The following is a 27,711-nucleotide window of genomic DNA, read 5'->3' as shown; positions in this document are numbered from 1 at the left end:
CTCTTATTAATTAAGTTTTCACGGCCTCTGAGTTCATTAAACAAAACGCTAAAATGCCATTGCGCGCATCACCTTTTAAGGAAATTGTCTTGTTTTCAACCCTTGTATAGTGGAAAGGGATTTTTACACCCTTTATTTAGGAGCAAACCCTGTGTGTGCTTAATCTCAGGCAAAACATAAAGAAAATTTAAACTAGATGCAACATCTCAAAGGCCCTGCCCTGCCTGGTTAAGACTTGAGCCCACAACCTTAAGAGTGCATTGAATCTAAGATCTATTAGCAAGAATTTGTTACATCAAATTTATGAGGATGTTCAAAACTCCTAGAGAGGTGTAAATGCAATGATTTTCACACCGTGCATTTCATATGTAATTCTTTCTTTTACACTAAATATATTAACAATGAGATAGACATATTTAAAATTCTACATGCTACACTCAGGTGTAACACTCCTATCCTCTCAAATGAGAGAGGAGTGAACCAAAATCCTCCTCTAATATCATTTTTAATCAAACACAACCCGTCCATCCAAGCATCATATAAACAGCTGAAACATGTGATAAGTGAAGAATACATGACAAGTTCTTCAATTCCAATTGGAAGCACAACTTGTTAGGTTACATATTTGTAATCTTGACGTGTATCAATTCACATCTACTATTATCATCACTCACCAAATACAATGTCTGTATCCAGGCATCACATAAAGAAATCAAATGCTTTGTAAGTGAAATACACGATAAGTTCTTAATTCCAAGTTGAATTGATGGCTGAGAGTTTATTTAGTTACATAGCCAGATAAGTTCTTAATTCCAAGTTGAATTGATGGCTGAGAGTTTATTTAGTTACATAGCCAGATAAGTTCTTAATTCCAAGTTGAATTGATGGCTGAGAGTTTATTTAGTTACATAGCCAGATAAGTTCTTAATTCCTAGTTGAATAGATGGCTGAGAGTTTATTTAGTTACATAGCCAGTTGTGTTGTACCTGTATGCGTAAATTCCACGTGATAAACAAGACATACCTAAATACATGTAGCATTTCGCTAAGTTTCAAACTACCTGATCAAAACCGGATCAAACCACAAAAGGATCCCACGTTAATCTCAGCCATTGATTTTAAGTTTCCTAGTTTTACCCTTGGAGCCTACAGAGTCATTGATCTCTACCAAGGCAATTGTGAGAGACGGCACGAGGTGGATGAACAGGTATAAGTGCTGAAGGATAGACTACTTCAGGAGAAGAGAAGGTGGTAGATCTTCTCTTTGATGTCCTCTTGCTCCCTTTATTCTCAGTTCTCATGTTTTTACCATAGGCACTTCTCAAAGCCTCGACAAGCATCTTCGGGACGAGTGTTTTCTCTGACATGGCAAGCAGTTCCAGGTCTGATTGAAATGGACATTGTGTGGGGTTTTTCTCCAAGGCATGACGATTTGGAGGCAATATACAATCAGCAATACATTTAAGGAATGCCTCAATGCGACATATCTCAGCTCGAACCACATTTGATGATTCAACATATGGTCTCACTGTCTCATTATATGCCTCCACAACAGCTACTTTTGCTTTGTGGTTGAGAAGTGATGCCTGAAGTTTCTCGGCGTTTCTCAGCTTCACCTCTTCCACTTGTCTCTTGTGATTTTCCTTTGTTTTTGCAGTCTCTTTCTGGTATGCCTTCTCCACCTCCTCACACCTTTTCATCCACTCTACCTTCTTTCTCCTCACAATTCCTTCATTTGATCGGACCACGTCTGCTATACGTCTCTTCAAGACCAGCCTTTTCTCAGCAAGCTTCACATTTACTTCTTGCACATGCATCTGCTCGTCTTCATTCGCTTTCTTTGCTTTCTCAAATGCCTCCCTATTGTCATGATCGATTTCATCTGTCATTTTCTTCCAAATTGATCGTGCTCTCTCTTCATTCTCCAAGTTCAATGCATTGATTTCTTTGACCCTTTGTGTATGATCTGCAATGGCTTTCGCTACATTAAGCTGATGGACAGTGATGGCTTCATCTCTACTTCTCTGTATGTCCTCTAGTCTTTGTGCTAATGCTGCCTTTTTTCTTGCATTCTCTGTTCTAACTTCTTCGCAGCATTTTGCAAACTTCTCTTCAGCCTCTTGTACCACCTTTGCATTTTGGCTTTTAACAAGTTCTAGATGCTCTTCATACAGTCGACGAGTTTCTAGTAGATGGGCTGCATTTGACTCCTTGGTGGCCTTTACCGCTGCCTCATATTCTTCCTTACGAATTCTATTAATATATGCAATCTTCTCATTAATTTCCTTTTGCTGCTGTTCCACCTCTTTTTGTGCATCGTGATTCTTTTTCTTGATTCTGTTCACCTCCGACAATTGTTTCTTGTTTTCTTCTTCCATGATCAAGGCATTTTTCACATCGATCTCATTCAAGTCCAAGGCAAATCGCCTTTTGGACTTGTTCACACATATCTCATTCTGCTTCCCAATCTCGTCCATGTCATGTTTCCACTTCAGAAAGCTCTCTAGCAGGAACCTATTATTGTCTCTGATTTTCTCAACTTCATTCCTCCATTTATCCTTAGCTTCCTCCAGGTTCTTATGATTTCTTTCACTTGTTTCAGCTACTAGTCGCTCATGCAATTCGTTGGCAAGTAACAACCTTTGTGTGTTCTCATTCCTGACGGCCTGAACCTGGCTGTGATAGAGTCTTTCGTGTTCTTCACGTTTGTCTTTATAAGCTTGCAAGCGTGGACAAATCCGCACGGGCTCATATTGACTTTTAACTCTCTCCATTATCTCCTTAATGTCTACTCTCTTACCTGCTTCAGCCCTCTTCTGTTGCTCCATTTCCACCATTGCTTTTGCCCAGAGTATATCTTCCATTTCCTCATCTGAAGAAGCTTCCTGAGGAATTTCCTTTTGTTTGTAGTCGTATTCTATAAAGCTACCACCACTGACGGCTGAAATCCGTTTTAAAAAACGGGATTTAGGCGAACTTGTACATAAGCCTACTGTATGTATGGGAACCAGATGCCCTCCTTGAGATTGAGCTTGCTTTAAAAATTCAAGTATCTGCCATGGTGAATGGTTAATGATTGATTATAATTAAATATATTAAAGTTTCAAATCCATTTTATAAAAACCTAAATTGTTTTTACAAGCTTCCATGTTTCCTGAGGCAATTTTTTTCCCTTAAGTTTCACTTAAATTTTCAGTATGGAAGAATAAGATACAAGACGAGGAAACTCACAAGGACTGGCTTGTCTGTCTTTCCCTCATTGAAAAGGTATATGCAATCTGCAAATGTTCGAGTAGTTGCTAGAGTTAATGCCTTCCATAGGTTACTTGCCCCCGTTGGATTCCACCTTGAAGCCCAGCCAAGAGCAGATTCAAGTGCTTCTGCTGTCTTCACTCTCATTGGCTACATAATCAAATTTGGAGTTAATAGCACCCCAAACCATCACACTTTTTATGATATTTGAGTCATTCTTTTGAGGTCTTTAAATTTTTTTGGTTGTGTTCTCATACTTGTAGCAATATTCATTATGGTAGAAACATAATCATAGCAATATTCATTATGGTGGAAATTTTAAGGTGATGTAAAAATATACAAATCTATATTCTTCTACCAAGGGTTATGCTGACTAGAAACAATAAGGACGAGATCTATATTAATATCTCACATGAATTATTCAGGCTACAATATAGAAGAACTGATAGAAGATAGATATTGATGAACTATGTAAAGTGTGTACATAGACTAATATTGAACACTATGGCAAGATATTTATGTTGTTCACAGAATCTCAAATCTGACTACATCCAACCATTACATTAAAACTGCCCATGAGATGGGAGATGCTTGGAATTTCCCCCTTGTCATTGCTGGAATTACTACAAATGTTTTTAATTGTTTCCCAATAGAGTTCTTTTACAAATTTGATATTGATATGGATAGTGAACCCCATGCAAAGTCATGAAGAGCATCACAACATCCGCTTACTGTTGATTATGCCAACAATGTATGGTTTATTTGAATCTCTTAAATATATGTTTAAATTGTTTATATTTCAGTTGAATATTGTGTTTGACGTTGCTTATGTCATCAATGTATTATTTAAATGGATCTTGTCAATAAATGTTTAGATTGCTTACATTTCAGTAGAATCTCAAATTTAGCATTATACCTCTAAAGGCTTCACATATCTTGAAGTTGTCATTTGTTTGTAAATAAATGAATTTTCTATGTCACCATAGCTCCATGCATCAAACGAATACATAATAATATCAAAGTGCGTAGCTCCTATATAAACCTATATCAACCATCAAAAGGGTTACTCAAATGAATATCGATGCTCACAAGATGAATGATGCACCGGTATTTTGTTCACCTTCGTTAAATTAGTCTGAAAGATCAATCACAACATCTAGTTGTACCTCTCGTGAGTACAATAATCAAACTATCACACTGGAAACACAGATGGCTACCTGACCACCTGGGCTAAACATTTGTTGGAGGCATTTTTGAACAGCTTCCATCCGCTCCCCTCTCATGGCTGCACCACAGTCGATAAGAAAGATGGGACGCTGACCACAAAGCCATCCTAATGGATATGGTGGCTTTGGTTCCTTCCATGATGGAATCCTAGGAGATGCAAGGGGTGTATATGGAGGCTCTTCTTCTAGCACTGGGGCGATAAATATTGGCAATGCTTCTTCAATGGGAGCGACAAAGGATGGTTCAGCCATAATTGGTATACCTGGAGCAAATAACGGTTGAATTTGTGTTTCCCCCAGAAGTTGTTGAATATCTTCAATACTCAGATTGACAGATTCAGCTCCAGGAAATGGAGAAGGGGGAAGAGGTAACAATGGAGGCGGCTTTCCAAAACATGGCTCTCTCCTCTGTCTCCCTGGAACAAAATGATGGTTGCGTCCATGCTTGCTACAAAGACCATCACACACTCCTTTTTCATCTTTCTTGAGCTCATAATAAGACCTTTCACAAGGCCGTGGATCCATCGGTGGCAATTTGAAGGAAGGAATCGGCTCCAATATAGGTGGAGGTATGATCTCTGGTACAGAATATTCTGGTTCTTTAGGCAGTTCAGCCAAAACAGGCGCTTCCCACAGAGGCAGTGGGTCTTGATGAGGAAAAACAAAACTAGGCATTTCGTCCTCCTTGTATGCTTCATAGTCAATTGTTGATTCATCCTCTACAAGGGTAGTCATCTCAGGTAGAGTCAATGATGGTACCTGAATTGGCTCAGGTAAAACAAGAGGTGGGTGCTCTTTAGGGATTGGGGATTTGAAAGTGGGTGCCTCTAAGTCGTTGGGTATATATTCATCTTGCTCGGAAGGCACTGGTGCAAGACCATCTATAGGATATAGTTTTGGCATCGGAGGCATGGGTAACACCTTCAATTCTGGAAGTTCTTCTAACCGAGGTGAGTTCCAAACAGGTAACTCCTGTAATGTTCACCAATAGTTGTCAGATATACTCAAGTCTATCAATAACTGTCAGATATACTTGTTTTAATAATCAGATTCATGATAAGATGTTAATTCTAGTAAATAGATGCCTGCTATACTTCTATACATATGTGTATCAATGGATGTCAATATACATCTATTCCATAGATGTCAATACGCTAATTCAACTCAATAAATTCCCGATACACTTCTACGCATAGATATTTATCAATGGATGTCAAATATACTTAATTCTATCAATAGATATTGAATATGCTTAAATCTACTCAATAGATGTGACATATACTTTATCAATGAATGTCAGAAACACTTAATCGATAACAATTGATATAGGATGTACAATGAGCATACACATGCCTGATAATGAGTAGGAAGAATCTGACTCCTAAGGTTGGTCAACAGTAGACGCAACTCTGGTATCAACAAGTGTAAACGCACATACAGTTGCCCATGAACATGTTGGTCACCTTCAAGAAGAAAGTGGCTAAATTCATTCTCGCAATACTTTGCATGGACATGCTTCTCCATCTGCACAAGAAAAGGGTAAACTGACAACTAAAGATATGGTACTAATAGAGTTCTCAAGTTGACAATCTATGAAGCACTTACCATGTTTACATCTCCATGTGTATGCTCAAAGTAAGTCCAGTTTTTCAGCAAAACATCCATCAATGTCTCAGCTACTTTGATCACCCTGTGTTGTTTTTTTCTGGCACGGATCTGATCTATGCTCATTACCAAAAGTAACCAAACATGATGAAGACTTGCCACAGGGCAAGGTAGAGAAGAGTATTGGCTATTTAAGGACGTGTTCTTTTGATGGATACATGAAGGAATCAACCATGAAGTAGGATAAAATATTGTCACAGAATGTTCATTGATATGGTCTATGTCTTAACGACTCTGGCTTGTAATACAAACTGAATGCACTTGTCATATGGTCTAAATCTCATTATGAGGAAGAGCCAGGGATTAATGATTATGCACTTTTCTTATGTGTGGTCTTAAGTCCTTACATGAAGAAAGTTCACGTTGGGGATTAATGAGATTAACACCTATACTTCACATTTCTTGTATGGTTTAAAGTTTTTTTTAATGAGAAGAAGAGTTGGCCTCTAATAAATTTTACACATGTATAATGCATTTCTCTTATGGTCTATGTTTTCTCATGGCAAAGATTGAGGGAATTAAAACAAACACACACACACACACACACACACACATGATGTATTTCTCATATATGGTCTAGGTTGTCGCATGAGGAAGAAGAGTTGGCCATACCTTAACACATATATAATGCCCTTCTCATATGGTCTAAGTCTTCTCGCGAGAAGGACACATACAATCAACACATAGATATAATCCCCTCAGATATGTTTTAGGTCTTCTCATGCGAAAGAAGAGTTGAGATATGAATGACATTACCTTACTGATCTCCATGTCGAGGTCCAATAGAACTGTTTTGCAATCAATACTGTCCAATGGCATAGTAGCGCCCCATATCTCTTTCACAAGGTCAGGGGAAAGTTCACCTCTCCGAGCCTTGTCTGAAGTATTTTCCTTGAATTTGAACAAGGTCCAACCTTTTCTGTTCTTTCCAATAATTCGTATGCTAGCAGAGGAAGATCGGCCACCATTACCATTGCAATGGGATGTCGGGATGGGTGACGAGGAATGAAAGGAATCTTCCCTGGTGGAATCTTTCTTCCAGTCTTTATCCCAGGGATCTTTAGGGGATCTCCTGGCTGTCGATTGCCGGAGGGAGATTCCTGCGAGATTCTCGAGATCAAATTTGGATAGGGGGAAATGGGCCCCTTCCCAACCCAAAGGAGAGGTTTCATGATCATCGTCAAGTAAAGTGGGCTGGGGTGGAGACATCAATGCCAAACCCTAAACCCTAAAACAGAGTATCACCTGAAACTGAAATCATTTTGGGGCAGCAACATAGAAGGAAAACTCTCAACCCCTGAAGTTTAAAACAGCTTATCCGATGGCTACCTCTACATACAAGAAAAGCCCTAACGCTAATTCCAACTCCAGCCCTAAATTAACTTAACAGATGTGTACAGAGAGAGGAAACCCGCATTCTAATCCTGAGCCCTACCTCTAATTCAACGTAACCCCAATCCGAACCCCAACCCTAAAACAGAAAATCAGAGGGCTACATACAGGGAAAAGCCCTAACCCTAGAACGGATGTCCAGGTGGCTATATACAGGAAAAACCCTGGCAGTAAACCCTACCATCAGCCATGGCCATCGATCCTTTGTCATTTGCAGAGATACTGAGCGTCACTCTGCCTTCCCCTTCAGCCATACAACCCCTCGCATGCAAAAATACGAATATATCAATAAAATGTGTATATATATATAGGGATTGGCAACGGTTCGGTTTGGGCTTAGCCGGTTTGGGCTTATCCAAGCCTAACCGGCTAAGCCTAAACCGTTTAGGGGTTTTCAAACCTGAACGAATCAAACCAAACTGATCACTAAACCAGTTTAGGGTAAACCGGTTTGTGAATGTCATAACACAATTCTATTACAATTTATCATTGAACTTCATAACACAATTCCATTACAATTTATCATTGAACAATCCCCCTCCAATATGCTCCAAATGTAGAATGGTTATAAGGCTTAGAGAAAAACAACAAGAAAACATAAAATGAGAAATGCAAGGCAAATTTAACTAATAGATAATTAAAGAAAAAGAACGAGAAAAAATTGACTATTCCAAAAACATTAACTATTCCAAAAATTGATTGTCATAATTGTCCCAAGTCATAATATTCTAAAACAAATCACTTGTCCAAGTACAAGTATTCAATAACATCATCCTCTACAATAATCTCTTATAAATTGATATCTAAAGTATCATATGCATCATTAATATCTTCAGGAATTGGAATATTTACACTATCAAGTAATAAACTATATTAATTACTAATTAAAACATTTAAACAGCTTCGCCGACTCAAGTCGGTTTGGTGAGGTTCAAGCCAAGCCAAGCCGAGCTCAAACCGTTAAGGCAGGCTCAAGCCTAAATCGAGCCGAACCGCTAAGCTGTTTTAAGCCGGCTAAGCCAAACGGTTTAGGCTTGAGCCGAGCCGTTGCCAATCCCTACGTATATTGTTGAGAATCAAGCTCAACTTGGTCTAGTGTGTGAACTCACCTTGAGAGTGAATAGACACTCCAACGGTCAAGAGTCACCATTATGTCACCTCTTTGTATTCTAGCATTTAGTATGAGTCATAGAATCATATTCTATGACACATAACTTATAAGCTTTCACATTCCCCATGTTCCATGAGTCTTGTAGTTAATGAAGAGAGAGGGTGACTATATAAAGCACCCTCCTCCCACCTTGTATAGCGTTGAGTCTTTCTCCTTCGTTAATATACTTTACCTTGCGTATTCTCTTTGTCTTACTCCTTATCTCTCTCTCTCACTCTCTCTCATATACGCACATAACTCACATCTCTTCCGCTTCACAAGAATCATATATGTTTCTTTACATGGTATCAGAGCGAGGTTGGTAGCTCCATCTAGCCCATCCGCGTGTGTTAAGCTCTACGCCGACGTTCAAGAAGAACCGGCTCATCGCTATCGTAGCTTCGCTACATAGCTCGCATTCGAAGAGAGAAGAAGAAGAAGAAGAATCTACATAATGAATACTCAAATGGGGAGCGCTCTCCCTACCGAGAAGTTGGATCGAAACAACTTTGCCTCTTGGGAGTACAAGATGCACCAATACCTTGTCGGACAAGGCTATTGGAGCTACATCATAGGAGAGCACGAAGACTGACCCGCCGAAGCGGCTCCCGGATACGCGACATGGGAGCAAGCCGCAAGCCGCAAGCCGCGTGATGTATTGCTTGGCGACATGTGTTCACGATCACATGCTTGGCTACATCTGCGAAGCCAAGGCGCCAAAGGAGGCATGGGAAAATCTACGAAAGATTTTCGCGGCGAACACAACCACAAGAAGGCTTCAACTCCGCCAAGAGTTGAACAACATTTAACAAAGGGACATGTCCATCACGACATACACCTCAAAGATCAAGGAGCTTTGCGACTCGCTCGGCTCGATAAGCGTAAATATCGATGATGATGAGATGGTGCAAATATGCCTCGGTGGTCTCGCACCATGGTTCGGCACAATGCGAACCGCTGTTCTAGCACGGGAGAAATCTCCCTCCTTCTTCGAGCTCTAATCAATGCTATTGGTCAAAGAAAACCCCGTGCGTACAAGGAGCAATGAGTCGGAAGGCCACATGCTCTACACGCACTCGAACGGAGGAAGAGGACGCGGACGAGCGAGAGGCCGATTCGGCCAAGGACAAGGCGGACGAGGTCCGACCTACGACAACAACTCCCAATTTCGCCCGCAAAATGGAAGCCAACGAGGAACCTTCGCAAGAACGGAGAGCTTCCACTCCGACCCGAGCCGTCAAAACGCAACTGAATGCGGATATTGCGGAAAGCTCGGCCACCACGAAGAAGAGTGCTGAAAGAAGATGCGCGAATCGGCTTCCACAAGTCGACAACTCACGAATTACGTGCACAATTCTGATTCCGAAGAGTATAGCGGAATGTATGGGCGCAACTCTGACTACGAAGATCGTGGCGGAATGTATGCACACAACTCCGACCGTGGCAGAATGTTCATGATGAAACATAGAGAAAACTCTATGTTGGCCTCTACCTCAACTAGTGCCCTCAATCCGGAGGACGTATGGTTTGTTGACTCCGAAGCCTCAAACCACATGACATCTCATAAAGAATGGTTTCTCGAACTTCGAGAGCCGGAGTGACCCGGTTATGTCGAAACCGGAGATGACACTACGCACCCGATTCGGCACATCGGCAATGTTCCGTTCGGCGAATGAGGTAAGCAAACATACATTAAAAATGTCTTGCATGTTCCCACCATCACGAAGAATTTGGTCTCGGTCGGCCAAATGGTTGAGCAAGGGATGCAAGTACGATTCGACCAAGAAGGGTGCTTCATTGAAAAAGAGGGCCGAATCATCGCGCGTGGAAGAAGAGAGGGCCGGATGTTCATTCTTGATTCACACGAGATGAAATCCGCCATGTTCGCAAAAAGCACAAAAGCCGACTCCGACATAGAACTATGGCACAAGCGAATTGGCCACATCAATCTCAACAAAGTCATAGCAATGAAATCGAAAGGAGTCGTCATCGGACTCTCGACATTCAAAGAGAAGGAGATTGAAGGTGTATGTGAAGCGTGCCAATTTGGCAAGCAACATCGACACCAATTCCCGAAAGAGCGAAACGTGAGCAAAGGTCTACTGGACGTAGTCCATTCCAACGTATGGGGACCGGCGTAGACGGCTACATTCGGCGGATGCCGATATTACGCGCTCTTCATCGACGACTTCTCCAAGCACACTTGGATCTACTCGATGCGGCAAAAGAGCGAAGTGTTCAGACACTTCCAAAAATTTAAGAATGAAGTCGAGAAAGCCACGGGCCGACATGTACGATGTCTTCGATCGAATGGCGACAAGGAGTACATCTCGAACGATTTCACGACGTATCTCCGAAAGAAGGAATTCAGCAAGAATTCACTTGCCGGCACACTCCGCAACAAAACGGAGTAGCCGAGCGCAAAAATCGGCACATCCTCGAAGTAGCGCGGGCCATGATGAACGAGAAGCATATGCCCAAGTCATATTGGGCCGAAGCTGCAAATACGGCCGTCTACCTAATGAACCGGTGCATAACATCTGGAGTGCACGAAGTCACTCCGCACGAAAAATACTTCGGAAAGAAGCCGGACTTATCGCACACCCGGATATTTGGCGCGATAGCGTACATGCACATCCCCGACGAGACGAGTCAAAAGCTTGACCCGAAGTCGGAGAAATGTATCCTCGTAGGATACTCACTGGAGCAAAAGGGGTACAAGTGCTACAACCCCTCAACTCAAAAATCTCGAGTAAGTTGAGACATCGTTTTTTATGAGTCCGCATCCTGGTATGCACTAGAGACAACTTTGACTCCAACTCCGCTCGACCCAGAATCCGCCGAACAATAGATAGAGGATGAAGATCGCCTTACGTGCATGTTTGAAGAAAGTCCGATCACGACCCGACTGAGCGGACCACAAGAGCCTTTGAGCGATCAAAGCAAATCATGGCCTAACCCGAAGATGGACAAAGGCAAGGAGAAAATGCCGGAATTACGAAGACGATCGCTTCAACGACGACGAGTCGACTCACTCACTCAATAGTGAGTTCGGTGGCCGACCCTTGATTCGAACTCTTCACCAAGAAGCTAACTTGTTTGTTTCTTTAATTATCTTATTTGGCTGAGTAAATCCCAAGGTATTTGACTCGAGTATACAGTGCCTAAGACCCTTGAGTACTACAAATCCCAAGGTATTTGACTCGAGTATACAATGCCTAAGACCCCTGAGTTGCCGAAATCATATTTGGTTGAGATGACGTACACAACTGTTTATCTAATAAACAAGTTTCCCTTAGTGAATGTAAAGGGCGATGTCCCACAAAGGGTGTGGACAGGTAAATATGTCTCTTATCAACATTTGAAGGTATTCAGATGCTTGGTGTATATGCATGTGGCTAAGGATCAAAGGTCGAAACTTGACAATAAGTCGAAACCATGCATATTCCTGGGGTATTTGGAGGATGAGTTCCAGTACATGCTGTAGGATATCCTTGATAAAAAGGTCGTGAGAAGTCAAGACGTAGTGTTTGTGGAAGAAAAGACAATCAAAGACTGGAAACAACGGTAGTCGGGATCGTCTTCTCGGCCGACTCCGAACACATGACTAGTTGACTGTTAGAAGACAACTAGCCGGAACAGCTGAATCCGAGTCGAATCCGAGTCAGTCGACTCTAAACAAATGAATCGAAGCAACCAAGTTTCCCCTCGATGGTGCCATGCAGACCATCTTGTTGATGTGCAAACTGCCGGCTAGCTGGGAGAACCCGATGGTGACTCTCAGCACCTCTTGTCAAGAAGAGAACTTGTCTTTACAAGCGGTGAAGACAAGCATCCTGAATGAGGAAGCGAGTGTTAATCCTGGGTTGGACAAGCCACTAACACAGGGTGTCCTTCCGGAACACTTCACCAAAGGGGTGATACGGTAATGAATGGGAAGACCGTAACACAGAACTGATCCTCTCTGATTGTTATCCGGATCGATTAGTTACACGCGTAGGATCAACTTCATTAAGCACGGAACGGAAATGACAGGATAAACCAGATATGAAAATAACAACACTTCCCTATTAATTATCCATCTCCAGTTACATCATATCCAAATCCTTTTATAGGTATCCGACTTTGTTACAAACCGGTGCCAACCGGCAACCGGCTACGAACCGGTCTGGATCCGGATTGGCATACCGATTCCGGGTCCATCCATCTGATCTTATAATTATAATAATTAATTCTAATTACAACTCCCTTTATCCCAAAACCGGCTCCCCTTTCATACTTTGGCCTAACCGGCCAACACATGGCACGCCCGTGGGACAGTACCTTGTATGTCGAACCCACGGGTTAGCCCCTTCACTCATCTTCCAGAATATCCAGAATACTTTGATCCAATGGTTCCAACGGTTCATCGGGTAGTTGCTCCATCTGCTTCTACTACTGCTGGTCCGATTGTTGTTGTTGTTATTGCTCTCTGGCATGATCCTCCTCTCCGACTCCATCCGCTCCCGATTCTACTGGTCTCGGCCCCTCCGGCTCTGGCTCCTCAGTCCTTGGCTTCTCTGGTTGCTCCCATTCTGCTTCCACTGGCTCTTCCGGTCTGGCTCCACTGGCTCCACTCGGGCTTTGTCTAGCTGGCCTCCCCTGGTTCTGGCTACATTCGGTGGTTGCTCCGGAGATTGCTCTCCATCACTTATGTTGATTGCCGTCGTCATTTGCGATGCCACCTGCCATCTACGCTCCCGCTCATACTGCTCAAATTGGAGTTGAGTGGCAAGCTGGTCATCATCCAATTGTTCTACCAGCCGCCTCATAGCCGCCAATTGTTCTCTTGCCAAGGCCAAGAAATCGTCCGATAAGTCCTCCCGAATGGTTACAATGCTCTCCGCATCCATCTTGTAGAAGTTGTCACCGTCCTTTCTTCGGTTCTCAACATCCGCTCGTAGAGTCTGTAATCCCGCCGCCTGTTGTGCCCATTTTGACCACCATTGCACTGAGCTTTCAGCAATCATACTCTTTCTGCTTTCTTTTCATGCTAATACAATGGTGCAGATCCGGTTGAGCCCCATCTTGGATTTGACCTCTACAGCCTGCTTTTCCTCCTTTAACTTCTTTATCAGGCCCGCGGTTGCTTGTGCTTGCACCCTATTCCAGCAATTGGGTCTGATACGTTGTATGAACCCTATTCAAAGACAATTTTGCTCGTTCCATCTCTTCATAGTGTTGTCGAGTGAGCATCGTCCTTTCTCTTGCTGCTTCCTCTAGCAGCTTTGCCGACTCAACCGCCTTCGTTCGTTCTTCCACCATCGCCTCTGTTTTCTTGGTTACATCATTCCAGAGTTCTCTTATCTTCTCCTGTTGCAAGTCACATTCTGACATCAAGTGTTGTATGCCGACTCAAGAAGCCACTCTACGGCCTCAAGCAAGTACCGCGTGCTTGGCATTCGAAGATAACGCAATATCTTCATCAAATCGGCTTCCGTATGTCAAAATCAAACAACTCCCTCTACATACGAAGCGATTCTACAAGTCCGATCGTCATCATCTTAAATGTGGATGACCTAGTCATTGGAGATGAGCATCTCCTCGAAATCAATAAGGTCAAATCCCTCCTTTCCGAGAAGTTTGAGATGACGGACATGAAGGAGCTCCACTACTTCCTTGGCATCGAGGTAATTCAGACTCCAGCTGGAATCATGATCTCTCAACGACACTACATCCTCAACTTGTTATACAAGTTCGGGATGGCTGAGTGCAAATACGCGGCAACCCCGCTCGATCACAATCTCAAACGAGATGCGAACTCCGGCACCAAAGCGTGTGAGCCAATTCAGTATCGGCAACTCATCGGGAGTCTCATCTACCTCACGATCACTCGACCCGATCTCAATTATCCAGTCGGTCTCCTTAGCCAATTCATGCAAACACCGCGTGATACTCACTTGGATTGCGCTAAGCGAGTTCTAAGATACGTGAGCGGCATAATGGATTGCGGCATCCTCTACAAGATCGTGATGCCAATACGACTCGAGGGGTACACAAACGCTGATTGGGCCGGCTACAAAGCCGATAGAAGATCAACCTCCGTATTTGTTTTCTCCCTCGGCAGCAGAGCAATATCCTAGAGAACCAAAAAGCAACCAACCGTCACTCTTTCGAGCATAGAGGTGGAATATAGAAGCGTGACAGTGGCCGCATGTGAAGTCGTATGGCTCAAAAGGATACTCAAGGATCTGGGCGTACCCATCAAGGATCCGACTTCGCTTTACTGCGACAACATGAGTAATATCTATCTAGCTCGGAACTCGGTGTTCCACGCGCGGACAAAGCACATCGAAGTGCACTATCACTTCATCCGAGAGCGCGTTCTAGCTGGCAATGTCGACCTACAACACATTAGCACAAATCTTCAAATGGCCGACATCTTCACTAAAGCCTTAGGAGTTGACAAGCTATGGCAATTCATGACCGATCTCGGATTGACGATCCCTGGCTTGCCAAGCTTGAGGGGGAGTACTGAAGACATTACGCAATAACGCGTGGATTCCGCAACCGCGCAACAAAGCCGCGAAGAGCCGAACTACCGCGCAAAGCCGCGAAGAAAGCCGCAAGCCGAAGCACAGACCTCGCAACTACGCACAACGCAAGCTGGAGCACGGATTCCGCAACTCCGCATAAATGCGAGTTGATGCAGACTCTGGAACGTGAGTCGAAGTGGATTTCGGATACCGTTTGAAACCGACCTGACTTGAGCTTGAGGGGGCGTGTTGAGAATCAAGCTCAACTTGGTCTAGTGTGTGAACTCACCTTGAGAGTGAATAGACACTCCAACGGTCAAGAGTCACCATTATGTCACCTCTTTGTATTCTAGCATTTAGTATGAGTCATAGAATCATATTCTATGACACATAACTTATGAGCTTTCACATTCCCCATGTTCCATGAGTCTTGTAGTTAATGAAGAGAGAGGGTGACTATATAAAGCACCCTCCTCCCACCTTGTATAGTGTTGAGTCTTTCTCCTTTGTTAATATACTTTACCTTGCGTATTCTCTGTGTCTTACTCCTTGTCTCTCTCACTCACTCTCTCTCTCATATACACACATAACTCACATCTCTTCCGCTTCACAAGAATCATATCCATTTCTTTACATATATGTATGTAAGTACGTATATACATTTTTATACATGAAGGAAAATGAAGTTCAAAAAATCTAAAAATACGTCTCATATTCCTATTTTAACCCCCTTGCTCCTATTTCTATCGATGCCCCTCATTTTTCCATTATACCCCCCTCGTACTTGTAGTTGTGCCTATAATTATCTTTCATTATATACCCCTCGTATTCTACCCGTATTTCTCTAGCCTCGTATATTTGTACCTCCCTCATACTTTAGCCTATAATGTTTTTTTCATTATATACCCGTCGTATTTCTACCCATATTTCTGTAGCCTCGTATTTCAAATGTATATATTATAATTTATATATACGTAGGCGAAGGAAAATGAAGCTCACAAATAATAAAAATACCCCTCATATTTCTATTTCTACTCGTATTTCTGTTGCATACATATAAAAATAATAGTTAAGAAAGAAAGAAAGATATATTAACATCTTCTAAGACCAAATTTGGCCCATTAGACAATTGGTTTACAACAAAAATGGGGTATTTACCCATTCATCGAAAGTAAAAATAAAATAAAATAGAGCTTAAGCTAAACAATTATAGTAAAAAAACATGTTCCATAAGGAAATGGCTTTATACTAGGCCGAGTTTCATTTCCATCCAAGTCTCTTGAAAAGAAGCGGGAGGTCAAAGGGTTGTGATGTGGATGTGGCTTGTGGTCCCAATGTAAAAGGTACCCCAACCATAGCTTCTAGGCGGCGTAGATCACGTTCCCTTATCTTCTTAATCGTTTCTATTCCATGTCGAGGAACTTTGAAGCCCAACATCTGAGGGCGTTTGGTTGTTCTTTGCATTTTTGTGTCATCAATAGAGAGGCCGAGTGGTGTAGGTGTGTCCACATTCATCGTCTCCCCTTGTTCCTGAAAAATTACATTAGTTACATGAGGGTGAATTCTAAAAGGGTTATGGTTAACACTTTGTATTTATTCTCCCTATGTTGTTTTAGCTGTAAGATATACCTACCTAGTCTCTTTATATCTGGGGTATCTAATAGTCCAGAGAGGGTGGGAGAGGGTCCTAGTAGGTCTTGGTATTTCACCCTTATCTTGGTATAAGTTGGACACTTGCATGTAAAGTGATACTCATCCTCTATCTCTATGTGACATAACCTACATAGCCTTTCCTCTCTAGGAACTCTATTAGCACGACCATTCTGAATCTCAAGCTGGTGAGAGGACATCCTAAGTTGTCCAATGTCCACCCTTAGTGCATTTGATAAGAATGTATCTAGATATTTTGGTCGTGTAATAAAACCTAACTTAGAGAAGGGCAAGAAGTGTTCCTTATAGAACCACATTTTAGATGGAAGTGGCTCTCGTGGGGTGATCCATTTAAATCGGATGTAAATTTGCCATATTTCTTGGCGTATTACTTTATTACGATCTTCATGAGAGATTAAAGTTTGATCAGTCACATGGTTGTACTTACAAGGAGGTAGGTTATTAATGTCTATACCATTTGCAAATAACCACCCTCTTTTTTCCAACATTCACAATTTCTCTTTCTAGTCTTTTTGCAAATAGTAATGTATTACTTACGAAATGGAGAACAATTGACATGAATGAAATATCATGTAGATCCACCATAAAACCCATCAATGATCCCATTACTTCACACATCCCTCATCTCTGGATACATTGTAATATATCTATAATGTCATATAAGATAACTACGAAATGCAAATTGCGAAAACGGTGCTCACAAGCCGACAAATCCCTAGCGCATCTAACATCTTTTTATGAGAAGAGGAGTTGGCCACTGCTAAATTCTCTCTACAAAACCTCCCTAAGTCTCCAACAAGGAGATGTACTCTATCAATTTGGCAAATAATTCTCTTTCTTTCTCTTTTCTAATTCTCTAATTTGTATTATGCACCCTTTTGGTGGGACAGAGGTGAGGAGACTCATCAACTACACATATTTTGATGCAATGTGTTGCATTCAAATTTGGTTTCCAAACGTGGTCAATGTGGTCAAGTCCTTGTCCATATTCCTCACAATCACAATGTTCACTCTTGATTGCAACACTTATTAGTAAAATTCTTGAAATTTCCCAATTTCACATGTACTAGGGAAGTATGTTTTACTTTGTCTCCACAAGTCATATGTATTTAAATGTTGAGAGAGAGAGAGAGAGAGAGAGAGAGAGAGAGAGAGAGAGAGAGAGAGAGAGACCTTGCTTCACATTGTTAGGGAGTTTTATTTAGGTAGCACCCTATTATCAAATGTAGGCAAGACAACCTTAAACAATAATAATCAAGACCAAGCAACCACACATTTTGCTATAGCTCACCTTCAAGGGCAAGGTCCTCGAATTTGCAAGATCTTTTCAATAATTGAGACACATGCATGGAATATTAGTTGAACACCAGTTGGAGTGAAGTTGTAGTCACTCTAAAGAGCCAATATGATGGCCTCAATGGCGGATCCGATGGACTTGAAAGACAATGACTAGCCTTCATCCAACAATGGTCGTCCTCTCCTTTTCTTGAGTGAGTGGGCATCCACATAAGATGGAACTATCACGTCCCTACATGGATTTGTATATAACACTCTCATCTATAAAACTGTATAACTAATGGAAGGAGTGTTTTTTTGGAAAAAGAAACACCAACTGGGCAACCTTTCACTACTTTGAATCCAAATGTTATCTTCATAACCTTCAAAGATGACAAACAAAGCTCAAAAAATTCAAAGCATTGGTTATTAAATACTTGTTACTTGTTGTGGAGGTATAGAGAGGAAGTATACTCTTTCTAAATGGAATAATTTTGAGGAGCTACAAAGGTTATTTCTATGAAGTCACCTTGGGGTCGATGTGACCATACCATACCATATAATGCTCTTGAAATGGGGTAAAAAAGACCCATAGAACCAAAAGAATTGATGAGAGGCCACTAACAATCGTCCAAAGTAAAGGACGTTGAGGCACTTTGCCCACTAATCCTACCTTGGAAAGCTAACAAAAAGAAAAGAAAAGATAGAGTAAAGGGAAATTTCCCGCTTTTAAGTTATAATTGGGCACATGTCACATACAAATGGTTTAAGAGATGGTTTGTGGCAATACTACTTCAATTGCTCCGGATAGACTTTGGATCATGCATCATTGATGATATTACATCCAATTTGATCGATAATAACTATAATATAAAATTTTCAATATCTACTATACAAACCTTACACATTGGAATACCAATAAGGAAGTGATTGATGTGGCCAACCACATCTCCTCACCTTTATGGCTTTTAATGCAAGTAGATGCTAAGGGAAATAGTGTCATATTATCTAGGTGTTAATATTTGTATGAGGCGTAATATTAGCAATCTCAAATATTGGCCATACACCAAATGTTGTAGCTCATATTGTAATTTGTGGGGAATACACATGATTAGATGCCAATGTTTAATTCCATAAGTGCTTGCAATGTGAGATGTGACCCATTAAAGTTTATAATTTGTACAAAAGGCCAATAGTTCTGATGTAAAAGAGGCATTTTCAATACCCCAACTTAGCTACATTTTGTTCTTCATTCTCTCTTCTTTACATTTACTATGAGCCACTTTCTTCCGTGTCACTTTCCTCCTTTAATTTATTGAAATATACATGTGTTTTACATAACAATTAACAATTTAATTAGGTAACCTCATATGTACCTCATCTCTCAATTATCGATTCAATCAAAAAAACATATTTCTTAATTGGGTCATTATCGAGTTCCGAGGGGTTGTCTTCCTCATGTTGAGTTGAGTGAGGTATTGAGGTTGTCACTCCCCAATGATGAGAACCACAAATCATACTTCAACACATGAAAAACACTTCTTTACACTATGAACTTTCGAAACATCGAGGGCTCCCTTCATTTGAACTACAAACACACACATACTCACTATACCAATTAGATATATGTTTATCTTAATTAAATAGATAGTTACTAGAGTGAAAATATTACACCTCGTATAGATATTAAGGGCAAAGAATATAACACTATTCCCTTAACAACAAATTAACCACCTCTTGCACTTACTGTCATGATCTTGAAATCAAAATGAGGCAATTTTTAGGAGAGGAGGTGAGAACAAAAGTTGGAGGAGGGTCCCGAGAGAGAGTGTAACCCAGCGAGCTTGTCGTTTCCTAGTTGGAAAAGTGTATGCTTATGTATATCTATTTGGGAGGATACTAAACTCAATTGGGTAAAAATAACATACAATTTTATCTTTGGTATACATAGAAAAGGTTGGATTCCATGGTGGATGTATATTTTTATACACCCTCTTCGCATTTTATATTTAATCATAACATTTTAAACCTCATATTCACGATACTATTAATACAAATAACACTTATAATAATACATTGAGGGGAGGATGTCCATGCTGAATTCGGGTTGTATGAGGCTCTCGTGGAGGGTATGCGGTCGAGTAATGCTATGCTCATCGAATGATGTGGTGTTTTGGAGTTTTTTGTTGTTGTTTCCTTTACACATGTTGTTTTCTTTTTGACATGCAAGTTGGCTTGTAAGATATGAATTGTATATTATCCTATCTACATTGCCTTAACTAATGGAAGTAGTTTTTTTTGGGAAAAAAAAACAAATACATTGAGGGGAAACTCTAAAAACGTCCCATTTTTATCTTTATTTCTCCAAATGTCCCTATGTTTACCTTATTTTCCCTAACACCTTTCTTCTACTCCCCCTAGAATATAGAAAAAGAGATGACTTCACCATATACATAATTGCTTTTTTGAAGGTTGACCAAGGGTATTTGAGAAAATATCAAGAACTTTAAATTATTTCAAGTGGGAAAGAAAAGCTCGAGTATATTCTACGAGTTTTCCCCTAACCTAAGCTATATAAGAGACCTTCAAGCTTCAATCTATAGTTAATCCTCTAAAAGGTTTCCCCTAAACTAACCTACATTGTGCAATATTATAAAATGTATAATGTGAACTTTTATGCAAGATATCTTTATTGAATATTTGGGTCCTATAATTGGGCTCATGAAATTCATTCCTTGCGAGAAGTTGTTAATAGTCACAAACACATGTTGAAACTATTAATTGTGGTAGGCACAAATACTCTTACCTATTTTAAAGTGATTCATTCTAAGAAACATTATTCTTTCTTTGAAAACTGAATAAACAAGAGATCAATTGGAGGATATATTTTCAAGGAAAAAAAAAACTAGAGATCAATAATTTGTTCACTGACAATATTCATTCAATTCCCATCAATTGTGTTGGAATGGGTCAGCTCAATAACAATATGAACCCTCTAGAAACAACATTGTAGGCGGGTTTTCTCCACCCAAACCGTGCACCAAGCGACGTTATTGCAGGAGATATGGAATGATGTTGTAGCCACACTAAAGAGCCAATATGATGGCATCATGGGTGGATCTGATGGAGCCAAAAGACAACGATTAACCTTCATTCAACAATGGTCAGTGGGCCTCCACATGCGATGGAATTATCGAGTCCCTTCTAGTATTTGTACATACCATTCTCAATTATAAAATTTTATAACTAATGGAAGGAATTTTGTTTTTTGGAAAAAAAAGACATCAATAATTTGTTCATGGTTGGCATTGGGAAACCTGAATTTTGGTGTAAAAAAATGCAAAAGAGATGGTTTCCAAAGTAAAAAATTTGAACATTTCTCATGTGCTTTGAATCTTTGTCTCAAGAATGCAAAGAAATGTCCACCAACGGCAACATCCACTCAACTCCTCTTAATGACAAATCTCAAGCTCTGTTGGAATTGGTCAGCCCAATAACTCTTTGGATTCTATGGAAACAACGGTGTAGACGAGTCTTCTCCAACCAAACCACGCATCCAACAAGGCTACTGCAAGAGATATGGATTGAAATTGTAGCCACTCTAAAGAGCCAATATGATGGCCTCAAGGGCGGCTCCGATGGAGTTAAAAGACAACGAATAGCCTTCATCCAACAATAGTCCTCCTCTCCCTTTCTTGACTCAATGGGCATCCACATAAGATGGAACTATCCCGTCCCTACAGGGATTTGTACATAATCGTCTCATTTGTAAAATTTTATAACTAATGGAAGGAGTTTTTTTTTGGAAAAAAATAAAGAATGCAAAGAAATGCAAACCCATAGGAAGCTTTGAAATTATATGTCGTTTATATTTGGCTTAGAAGTGAGATGGTTACACCTCAATATTATAGTTTTTGATGTTTCATACTACTTATTTTGAACTTTTTAGGTGAATCTAGATGAAGTTTGATACAAATTTTTGAAATGCTCTATGAAATTTGCACCCAAGTTCATGGATGTCTTGGTTGCCTTTGTATGATCATATTTTTATTTTAAAATCATTGTTGTATGTAACTTCGCATCTTGACATTTGGAAAAAAGATTAGAGATAGGGTAAATCCTGGAATAAGGATCTAGCCATGGTAAATGCAAAACAAAAATTCCTTTGTTTGTGGTCAGTAAAAACCCGTTGTTGTTCCTTTCGAAGAAAAATTTGCATCGCAAGTGTGCTCATATCTCAATGCATGGGGTAAGTATTCACCCACATGGCAAAAGATAAGAGCCATATAAGATGTCATGTTGGGGCACCCTTAATCTCTCAATACCATTCTTCATTTACTCTCCCTCTCTCTTAACACAAACATGAATATGGAGGTGCCCTAGAGGAATTCTTTCTTTTGGAAAGCACAAGCTTGCCCAATAATCCCCCTCCCCTCCCCCCCATATGATGTTTGGTTTATATGAATGCATTCCAAAACTCATTGGTCCTTGTCTTTGCGTGCTAATAATGAAGCTCTACGGGGCCTATAATAAAATTGACATGTGGTTTACCCGTTACCTATGCACATGGCCTTATTGGCTATGCCCAACATAATAAATGATATGATGAAACAAACATTTAGATTGTAAATAATATGGAAAGTGAGATTATTGTCAAAAAGTTAGCATACCTAATATATACCATAGATAGCAAAAGGATACTAGTATAAAGTGAAAGTAGTTCAAATTCTTGTAGGCCGGTCTTCATTGAGGGACCTAAAGAAAACTATTATTACGTAGTCTTAACAAGCCCATCCATATATTGTGGTTATTGCCTTTATTTCAGGTTCTTTATATTTTGTGTCCAATCCACACCAGCTTCATCGTTTTCTCTTTGAATTTGATGTGAACATGCATCTTGTTAGAGGTGTGCCCCAAGTATAACTCCAATCCATTGAGTGTGACATCACCATCACATTTTTTTCTTCTTCTTCTATAACAACAAGATTCCCTTCAAAATGTTTATGCACTTCTAACATCATGTTCAATAGGAATTGGACTCAATAATCTATGTGCAATAGGTAGTTGTTGTTGCATATTAATTGAGGAACACTTTGGCAACGAGTCTTTTATTTCATAACAAAATGCCATACTTCGAAATATTTTTGTTTTGTACCTTTATCATTGTTTGGTATTTTTAATCAAGCAAGGGTATAAGTCATCAAATGTCAATCAAAACCTTGTGCTAGAAACATAGTTTATGTCGATTTCAAGTCACTCTTTTCATTTAATATACAAAAGTTTGAGGTTGGTTGCCTATATACATTTCACATGGTCACGCATAACTCAATTTAATGTGTAGGAAAGTTAGATGTACATGTAAGGAGGTGGTGAAAGAGTAATGCTACGTGGCAAATAAAAGAACCGTATACAATATCAATGAATATTATTACTTCAAAAACAATATTGCATAGAACAATGCCAAGGTTGAGGAATTGCATGTAACCTCAATTTCTTAGTTTATTTTAATCCAAGATTTGAGAGGAAATGTTTCGATCATATGCACAATACACTAAAAGCAATGGTTGATGCTAATAAGTGCAAGGGCTGAAGTAAATCCAAGCTAAAAGAACTTGTTTGGTTTTTGCAATAGTATACACACTATATGAAGCAATTGTTGAAGCTAATAGGTGTGAAAAAATAGTTGAGGAAGCATAGTAAAGGGCCTTGAATTTGGCACTTGCTTACTAATATATGTTTATATATGTATGTATAGCACAACAAAGATTAAGGTACAATTGAGTTGAAAATGGGAATATTAAGGGAGGGCTCCTTTTAGCACTTATCAATGGCATGAATAATTGCTAAGCTTACGTGCTTCAATCAACATGCATTATTCGCCACACATTTCAATGCTCCTGCATTTGCGGTCATCGTGCCAACAAGGGCTGATGGTTTCGGCCCCAAAGTAGCGGATTTTTCGTAGTTTGATAAAGCCCCTCCTCCAGATGGAACAAAGTATGCACCGTTTAGAAATAGGTCCCCTTCAGAACGCCAATCCCATGAGGTCCATTTGCTCTCAGCTGTGTCCATGCGCATTGTCACCTGTATGATGGGATGGTTCAAATTATTGTCTCGTACACAATAAGACACCGATTCAAAATGTTGTCGACAAACAATATATCGAATTGTAGAGCTTGTAAAATTATGTATGGCAAGCACAAGCTTATTATATCACAATGAATTTTCTTCACATGTATAGCCTATAATTCTCATGTAGGGGGCTCTATCTAGTATGGGGACGACACAACAACAAGACTCAAATCTCCCTTGATGCATTAACTTATATGTCCTAACTTTTTTGGGAAAAGAAAACAAACAAACAAACTTATATGTCCTAACATAAGTGTCAAAATCCACCTTCGCATTGGCCTACTCTAGGTCTTTCGCATTTTCCGGAAAATGAGCAAAACTCATAGTGAAATGCAAGATGAGAAAGTAGAGTAAATTGCTTACATCTTTGGCAAAGGGGTTCCCCGGGGCAGTATATCGGTTTCCTTTGCTATTTATGGTGGGTTCGGCACTTCCACCGATGGCATACATCTCCCAATGAGTGTAGTCATTATTCACAATCTCGAAGAACCCATGGCGACATCTGCCCCGATAAAATGGTGGCAAAAAATGACAACAATGGATAGTGAGACGAGTTAGGAAGTCATTATTGGGAGTAATTGGTTCCTTAATAAACTTGAATAACTTATATAAAACCTATTGCTATGTTGGTCCAGTGATTTGAACCTCTCAACTAATTTATAAATATGTATATACCTTGGCATCCTTTGAACAAGACCTTCTCCAAAGTGATTGAATGCAATGGTTGCTTGCATGTTCTTGTCTGCCACATAGTCATCACTATGGCTAAGAAGCATCACCTGAGCCAACCCAACCCAATTCATGTAAGAAAGTCATTAGGATCATTATTATAAGGAACTTAGTTAAATCACAGCTTTCTAATCACCCAATTTCACCTATGTTTAGGCCATCATGTGTCTTATTATTCTCGCTTCTCATATTATTATTGCACACTCCCTTTAACCCATCACACATGCCTTATCAGACACATATGGTTTGGATGGAAAGCTAGGACCCTAGCTTTCTTTATGTTTGGATGGAGAGTCTCTTCATGTTTTTTATTTAACCAAATCACATGAATTAGGTCATACAATATGTTTTTTTTATTTAACCAAATCACATGAATTAGATCATAGAAGACATTGAACAAACATATCATTGATTGAGATAGTAGAATGTGCAATCCAAACAATAGTATTGGGGGAGTAGAAGGTCTTTGTTTTTCTTTCCTCTTACCTTGTTATGCTGAGTGAAATAACTGTTGGAGACAGTAATGCGCGTCGAACCCATGATGGCATCGAAGAGGCCGTCGGTGCATCTGGCAAGAGAGACATGATCAACCCACACATCCGTGGCACCAAACAAAGAGATCCCATCTCCATCCGAAACCGTCCGGAACCCATAATGCGTAGGCGAGTCACGAACCATCGCATTCCCTCCCGGCTTACAATCATGCACATTGATACCATGGATTATCACATTGCTCACATATTGGATAGTAATGCAAGGCCCATTCGCAATGTGGATCTCATGCCCCCTCCCGTCGATTGTCTTGTAGCTATTCATAAGGAGCTCCTCTTTCAGCACGATGTTCATGTCTCGGTCGAAGATGATCCAGAGGGGTTCGGATTGGATGACGGCATGCCGGAGGGTGCCCGGCTTAGGGTTCACCGCATCTTCATCGGAGTCATCGGTGACTACATAGAATTCGCCATCACGCCCACCGACCGCATCCCGACCGAACCCGATCGCGCAATCGGCCAGGCGCTTCCGGTTAGATGCCCAGTCGGGATCGCACCGCCAACAGTCATCAATCGGGTTCCCGGTCGCACACGATGAAGTGTAACCGTCATCGAGCTCCCGTCTCATCGGTCCCACACTCGAGCCGTTCCTACACCATTGAAATTGGAGCATGTGAAAGAGCTCTTAGGTAGGTAGAGGGACACCATTGAGCAATATACATATGTGAAAGGGTGGGTAGGGGACCCTTGGGTAGAGAGACAAATGCACAAGCAATGAATGGTAGGCAACTGATGTTTGTGTATGTGAAAGACCTCTTATTTACTCACTAATAAATCTCTATGCTAATCTGCATGTGAGTACCTAAGAATCATTGTACAGAGCATATGAAAAGTGTTTACCTTAATTGCCCACCAAGCTCTCCATTGTGTTGCACTTGGTTTGTAGTGCCTTCTTTCTCTAGAGGCCTAGAGACCACAACCAAGCAAGGAAGAGAGAAGAAGAAGGCAAATAATGCAATGTAGGAAAGAGAGGAAACAAGAAGTATGGAAAGGATGCCCATTGATCTTCTTCTTCTTCTCCTTCTCCTTCTCCTTCTTCTTCTTGTGTATTAGAAAGAAGTGGAAGGAAGGAAGTTATAGGTGTTGAGGTTTAGGATTCATTAGTTCATTAGAGCTTTGGCATTTAAAGGGGAGAAGGGAAAGGCTTCTTCTTCCTTTCCTAGGGGTGGAGGGGTCTACAATCATGATGAAATCATTACTTGTTTGCCTATCCAACTTGTATACTTTGAGACGACGTTCACATGCTCGGTTTTTGTTTTTCTCCCCTCCCCTTGTACCTAGACAGTAGACTATCGACGCAATGTCGTGGGTTCAAATCTTTACTTTCGGAGTACATCCCCGCTACACCACATTTCGCTCCCTCCTCAAGTTTGTGCCACATGAGTCTAAGACGCATTTATCACTTCTCTTAAACTACATGCCACATCGGTCGGTTTATCAACCTAACAATGTCATTGTCTCTAAATTATTGACACACCCATCTGAGTTGTGGACCCATTGGCACACATTATCACTTTCAATTCATGCTTCAAAATTTATTTAACATGACAAGTTTGTCAAACAACTATAATGTATGTGAGTGTCTATCTATCTATATATATGTATATACAATAAGAGGAGGGGGGGGGGGGGGGGGGGGGATTAGTTCTCTTTTTGATTGATTTTATAAGAGAAAAATTGAGGTCGATATTCAAACTTGAAATCATCATCATTGAAAGAGCAAAGATGTGTGAAACTTGACCCCTAGACTTCAAGTTGTAAGGCTTGTTACGCACCGAGAGAGTAAAAGCGTGTCTATCACACTAGCACAATTAGCTTGGGTGGTTGTTTAGACATTATTCCAATTTCTCATTATTAATAAAAGGTTTTCCTCACAAAAGTAGTTAACTTACTTATCGAGAATACTATGCTTCAAGTGGTGAACATACACATGCTTTCAATAATGTTTTTGGAGAGTCAACCATACCATCCTTGTCATGTGCAAACAAAGGTTTGCTTTTCTTTTTAACCATGCCATTTTCCTTGTGCGCATAGCATGGTTTGCTTGTCTAAGTTCCCAAAGGGTGTAATTAACCAAATTGCATCATCAGTATCAATTTTTCATGAGAGTGGAGGTTATGAGGAATTTGCGGAACTTGATCTATTGAAATCGAT

General features: G+C 40.5%; 2 protein-coding genes across 2 annotated transcripts; both read right to left on the bottom strand.

Moving 5' to 3' along the window:
- Positions 1-921: 921 nt before the first annotated feature.
- Positions 922-7,806, bottom strand: LOC147856710 (uncharacterized). The gene is made up of 7 exons (XM_087328074.1): positions 6,899-7,806; positions 6,083-6,193; positions 5,831-6,001; positions 4,469-5,449; positions 4,168-4,293; positions 3,231-3,401; positions 922-3,052 (listed from the first exon to the last, which is right to left on the bottom strand). Exons 1-7 carry the CDS (start codon positions 7,349-7,351, stop codon positions 1,154-1,156), a joined length of 3,912 nt encoding a protein of 1,303 aa, XP_087184200.1. The 5' UTR covers positions 7,352-7,806; the 3' UTR covers positions 922-1,153.
- A 15,739-nt stretch (positions 7,807-23,545) lies between these two features.
- On the bottom strand, positions 23,546-26,825 carry LOC147856709 (putative pectate lyase 5). Its single transcript, XM_087328231.1, has 5 exons — positions 26,398-26,825; positions 25,493-26,147; positions 24,953-25,056; positions 24,641-24,779; positions 23,546-24,229 (listed from the first exon to the last, which is right to left on the bottom strand). Exons 1-5 carry the CDS (start codon positions 26,556-26,558, stop codon positions 24,008-24,010), a joined length of 1,281 nt encoding a protein of 426 aa, XP_087184357.1. The 5' UTR covers positions 26,559-26,825; the 3' UTR covers positions 23,546-24,007.
- Positions 26,826-27,711: the final 886 nt, after the last annotated feature.

Source organism: Azolla caroliniana, unplaced genomic scaffold (genome assembly GCF_043228905.1).
Source record: "Azolla caroliniana isolate FFs.n. ecotype wild unplaced genomic scaffold, voAzoCaro1.0.p SCAF_12, whole genome shotgun sequence".
NCBI lineage: Eukaryota > Viridiplantae > Streptophyta > Polypodiopsida > Salviniales > Salviniaceae > Azolla > Azolla caroliniana.
This window is presented reverse-complemented; position numbering and strand designations above follow the sequence as displayed.